We start from the raw sequence: 5,236 nt of genomic DNA, 5'->3' as shown, positions 1-5,236 counted from the left end.
CCCCAAGCTGCACTGCAGTGGCAATCTAGGGAAGGCGAGACTTGCAATGAATTTAAGGAGGAACGTACAATCCCCAGTGAATCAAAGCCTGAATACCTGACCTGGCACACTTACAGGCAAGGTGGGCAGAACCTCTAATCCCTAAACGTTTTACTTAATGACTGCAAACTCCAAAACTATTTTTGTCTATACGTTGAGGGAGGGCAACATACCAAAATACAATTAAGGGTTCAACATGACACGCTAAGCAAATGGGACAATAATTAATATTTAACACAGAAGAAGTCAAAGTTTATTAAGGATATGAATTTAAACAAACAAAAACACTCACACAGAGAGGGAATTAACATGGTTGTGTATAGCTTGATATGGAACCTGATCCGTACATGACATAAAAAAAAAAACAGCATTACTGAAAAACTGGTATATAAGGTTTTATAAAATAAATGACAGAAATTATTCCTGCTCGAGCTTTCAGTACAGGAAATTTAGAGAGCGCGCCCTGGTTTAAACATAAAATCTGAATATGCCGAAATCACAACAGATCAGTGTGGAAACTTTGGATTTATATTTTTCCATTCAGATTGTGTTATTATACTTATGTGCATGTCTACATGTACAGGTCTTTACAATAAAAGGTCCTCAGTTGAGTCCCCTTGTCTTCAAGATGCTATCTTGTGAACTGCCACTGTGATGGTCCCATGACTCCTCACAAGAATGTTGCTACAAAAAAATAAAAATAAATCAATGTTGTTGTTGTATACACATTATATCTTATTGTTCTGTTTAATATCATCAACAGTCACAGGAAAAGAGTTAAAATATCCCACAGTATACACACATATGATAATAATTTGCAAATTAACTTTTCTCACTGTTTTGTCCAAATATCTAAAAAGCAGTGGTAGAGCATTGGGTTGGGCTGGAGAAGGCTGTGGGTTCAAATCCCACCCCACCAGGTGTGGCCCCACATCCAATATAAAAAAAAATCATGCAAATTCAACGCGTGGAACTCGTTAAGCTGTGGCGACCCCTTAAAAGGGACAAGCCGAAAGCCGTTGAGAGAGTCTTTAAAAGGTTTCTTTCTTAACGCTATCTATTGTTTCAAGTTGAAGCCAATAATACCAACCGAACATAGGATGTTCTACAAAATCCAGAAGGTGGCAGTATAGCCATGCAACTGAAAATCTATTTCCCCTGACAAGACCGTGAGCAAAGCCTGAGGTACAAACGTTCAATCTTTGATTTTGGATTTCTTTGAACAGCTTATTCGAGATTTATTGATCACCCCATGTTTTAATCAAAAACCTTGTAGACATATCTTAAATTAACGGACATAGATAAAAAGTAGGAGAGGTGCAAGTCAATCAAAAAAAAAAAAATAAATAAAAAAAACACAACACACAAAGTTTGTGTCAGTGCTCACCCTGACTCAGACTCTAGGCACACAGTCGGGGTGTCTGTTGGGTCTCTAGTGAGAGCTGCAGCCTGTTTGGCCAAAACTGACACAACACCGCCATGTTCATCAGACAAGGAGCCACGGCCTGGTGAGTTATGAAAGAATGTCAGTGTGCAGTGCTGAAGAACAAGTAATAGTTACCACTATTTATACTTTTTCCTTAGTTAATTCAACAACACAAACCATCTTAAGTCCTTTGAAACTTTAAATTTAACAGTTGAGAAGTCAAACCATCAGGTTTAGATCATTTAATAGCTGTTTGATCCAGAAGATTAAAACATAATGTGATTGATGTTTAGAGATAACTGTCCCATAAAGGAAAAGGTCAATGTTTTGGGACAGGGAAAGTGACTTCCTCAATTCTTCACTGTTGTTTACATACCTGATTAAAAGAATTATTTTGTCATTTTTACACTAAATTGTATATAGTGTAGATTAAAACAAATACGATAACCTTTTAGTTGTGAGCTTTAGAGATGTATGAACATTTTGGACAGTACTAGGCTCCCCATTTATCACTGTTTTTAGGATTTGAGCTGAGCAAAGTGGCTTCATATTTAAAATACAGAAGTGAGAGTGTATTTCCAAAATGTGTTAAACTGTTGTTGCATGTACCTTGAAACCAGTCAGTAGAAAATAAAAATGAAGAACATGTTAAAACTAATCTCTACATACAGAATGTGAGCACATAAATATGATTGGTTTGGCACTTCATAGAATATGTTTTTACCTTGTCTTAGTGTTTTGCAATTATACTTTCTAATTTCTGTGACATTTGGAGCTCAGGCGTATTTTTTGAGTTTTAATCTCGCTCATCTTATTCAATTCAAACAGATCAATTAAGACAAACAAATTACAGGTTCAGTGGTGCATATAAATGATCTCAATGTCAGCTGGCAGTGAAACAGTTTTATCCTACTTTGTTACTTATTTTGCAGCCAAGACCTCTAGAGAATAATCCCCAGGCACATGAACATGTTACTTATTGTTAGCAATGTCATTAAATAACCTCACTTGGTTATTTTTTCCCAGTAATCCCCAGTAACACACAATTATTAACTTTGTGATAATGATTCACCTTGGACCACTTACGGTAGCCACATTAATCTAAAAAGATGTTAAAATGTTATGCAAGAACCCTGAATGTACAAAACAGCAATTAAGTTTTCATCCTTGGAAAGTTAGTTATCTAACAAATAGGGGGTGAACACTGAGTTAATGACTGCCAGCTGTTTCTTCTATTCACATAAAGAAAACTAAATATATTTCACTTAATTACTGTAGTCAAGTACAACTCTGTCTTGTACTTTATTTTACATGTTACTTTCCAAATTTCACGCACTACAATTCAGAGGCATTTACTTTTTGCTCTACTGTGTTTATTTCGGTTACTAGTTACGTTGCAGATTCAGATAAAAACACATTAATTACAATAATTTTTAATATACTATTTTCCATTACGACAAGCTATCGACAAGAGTAATTAAACGAACTCAATATTTACCATGCGCAACATTAAAGTTCTTCTCCTCCCCCCCACTGATGTTATTATTTAAATCATGTCTACTTTGGTTTAGGTCGATTTTAGAGAATCTATCAATAGCTAATTTACTCCCCAGCTTGCCCTGAATTGTGGATATATCCTGGAAAAGTCTTGGTAATTCCATATTTTCTTACAGCCCAGGTTGTGTCCTTGTTGGTCTGTACAGAGCACCCCGACAATAGCTGGATTCTTCATGCTGTCACAAACACAACGAGAGCGGCGAAGTTATCTTCAACGTACCAACATTAAAAAAACAAACTCAGTTGTGACGAGGTACTAACTTACGTGTCATCGAGATGCTGCTCGAGGGCTGACTCCATGATTAACAGCGGCAAGTAATAGAGAAATTCAAGTTTTGTATATTTGTTGTGGCTTTTCGTTTCCCCAAACTTCCGGCTGGAATCACCTGACTATCACGTGCTGTATGGGTGCCTGTGAGGACCTGGTTGCCCGATGCGCGATACTAACAATCGATAGATATGTACGTACGTAAATAAATAAATAGATAGATAGATAATAAATAAAACAGTGCCGAAGTTATTTTGTCCTCTTTTTATATTTCCATTTTGTTGTCAAAATTTTCACAGACTATACTTTGAGGTTGCCTTCAGCGTCACTTATTCCTCTGTCATGAAACAGTTATTTGGAAAAAGATTCATTTTCATTTTTGACACGATAATCTTACCACTTAGAAATAAAATCCATCCTAAAAACAAAGTCAACAACACCATCCCAATCACAACAGAATGGTGCAAACGTGATTCAGCATGATTAACACTTGAAACATTTTCCAATGTAACATTACGTTGAACAGTTTTTTTATTGAACATAAAATATAGTATTAATATTTCAAGTATAAAGCAGGGTCCTTGTTTCTTGCAGCCTTTTGTTGATAGATTTTTTTAATGTCTGTTTTTCAAAAGTTAGCTGCAGGCCACAGCCTGGACTCACCTCTGAATGATTTCTGTTGCCTGTCCCAAGATGGTGAGGCTTCAGTGCTCCTGCTGACAGTGCAGAAATGGGTAAATGTAATTATGTGGCGGCTGCATTGGAGGAATCCATCACCTGCGCAGTAGCGGCATAATTTCCTGCTGACTAACCCATGGGGTACGTTCCCCTCCTCTCCTCAAATTCTTCTCTCTATTCCTCTCCTCTTCTCTCACTCATATTTCTCCTCTTACAGCATAAACAAGAGCCTGGCTGCCTCCACCAGAGACATGCTTCCCACCTCTATGCACGTAGGCACATCCACATTCATTTGATATCTTCTTTCCTTGTCTTTCTCACAGACACACACACACACACACACACACACACACACACACACACACACACACACACACACACACACACACACACACTGAATGCATCACAAACACATGTAAAGAATTCTTAATCTTGTTTCATGAGACACTGGTATAAACACTAAATCACATTAATTGCAACTTTACAAACACAGTAAATCTAAATCTATCACAGTAAATTAGCTAAACCCCATCTAGAGGTCTAACTCAGTGTAAGAGGATCAGTACCCTGACATATAGTGCATAATGGTTAATATATTTCAAGACTCATTATACATATTTTACTATCCAGTGACAAAAAAGCTTAAGTGTCTATCATTGGCCATCATAAGATAAAATTGATCTCTCAACGTTCTTTTTGCTAGAAAATTTGGCATCATTCAGATGTTTTCAAATTGTGAATTAATTAACAAATAAAATATATTCTTTTAGATAAGGTAAAAAACTGAACTAAATTACTTTTTCACTGACATCAGCTATTTAACGTATAAAAAACCATTGGGATCACCTCATAGTGATTACAGAGTGTCCTATGTGACAGAGAAGATTATTGTCTTTTTAGTGTGGATAAACAGGTTATTTACAACTAAGGTTTATGACAACTGTCATGGTAAATGGCATCATATCCCACAACAAAATAATAAGGTATATCACTTTTGAGCCTGTTAATGCTGTACCTGAAGCTACGTCGATGAGTCAGCCTGTGGTAATTTCAGTAAACTCATTATGTGTCTTTGATGTTTGTTTTGTCCTTGCTTCCCCAAATTGACAAATAACTCTAATAATTTCATCTGTGCCTTTTTCCTGGCAAATAAGTGTCAGATTCATTTTAGTTCATAAGAATGTCATCAATTGTAAAGTTTTTAAATATTACATATTTTTTGTTTAATCAACTTGAAAAAACTAACAGCCTCTGTCTTCAGGGCGAAC

General features: G+C 36.2%; 1 protein-coding gene across 1 annotated transcript; it reads right to left on the bottom strand.

The window, feature by feature from the left end:
• Nucleotides 1-263: 263 nt before the first annotated feature.
• lamtor5 (late endosomal/lysosomal adaptor, MAPK and MTOR activator 5) lies at nucleotides 264-3,446 on the bottom strand. Its single transcript, XM_067525583.1, has 4 exons — nucleotides 3,288-3,446; nucleotides 3,137-3,198; nucleotides 1,427-1,544; nucleotides 264-723 (listed from the first exon to the last, which is right to left on the bottom strand). Exons 1-4 carry the CDS (start codon nucleotides 3,320-3,322, stop codon nucleotides 663-665), a joined length of 276 nt encoding a protein of 91 aa, XP_067381684.1. The 5' UTR covers nucleotides 3,323-3,446; the 3' UTR covers nucleotides 264-662.
• Nucleotides 3,447-5,236: the final 1,790 nt, after the last annotated feature.

This window comes from Channa argus, chromosome 13, assembly GCF_033026475.1.
Source record: "Channa argus isolate prfri chromosome 13, Channa argus male v1.0, whole genome shotgun sequence".
Lineage (NCBI taxonomy): Eukaryota > Metazoa > Chordata > Actinopteri > Anabantiformes > Channidae > Channa > Channa argus.
This window is presented reverse-complemented; position numbering and strand designations above follow the sequence as displayed.

Coding starts and splice junctions, on each gene's coding strand:
- lamtor5 (XM_067525583.1), bottom strand. CDS start 3,322: ATGGAGTCAGCCCTCGAGCAGCATCTCGATGACAC. Junction 3,199..3,287: donor GAGCAGCATCTCGATGACAC/GTAAGTTAGTAC, acceptor TGTTTGTGACAG/CATGAAGAATCCAGCTATTG. Junction 724..1,426: donor TGCCTAGAGTCTGAGTCAGG/GTGAGCACTGAC, acceptor ATTTTTTTGTAG/CAACATTCTTGTGAGGAGTC.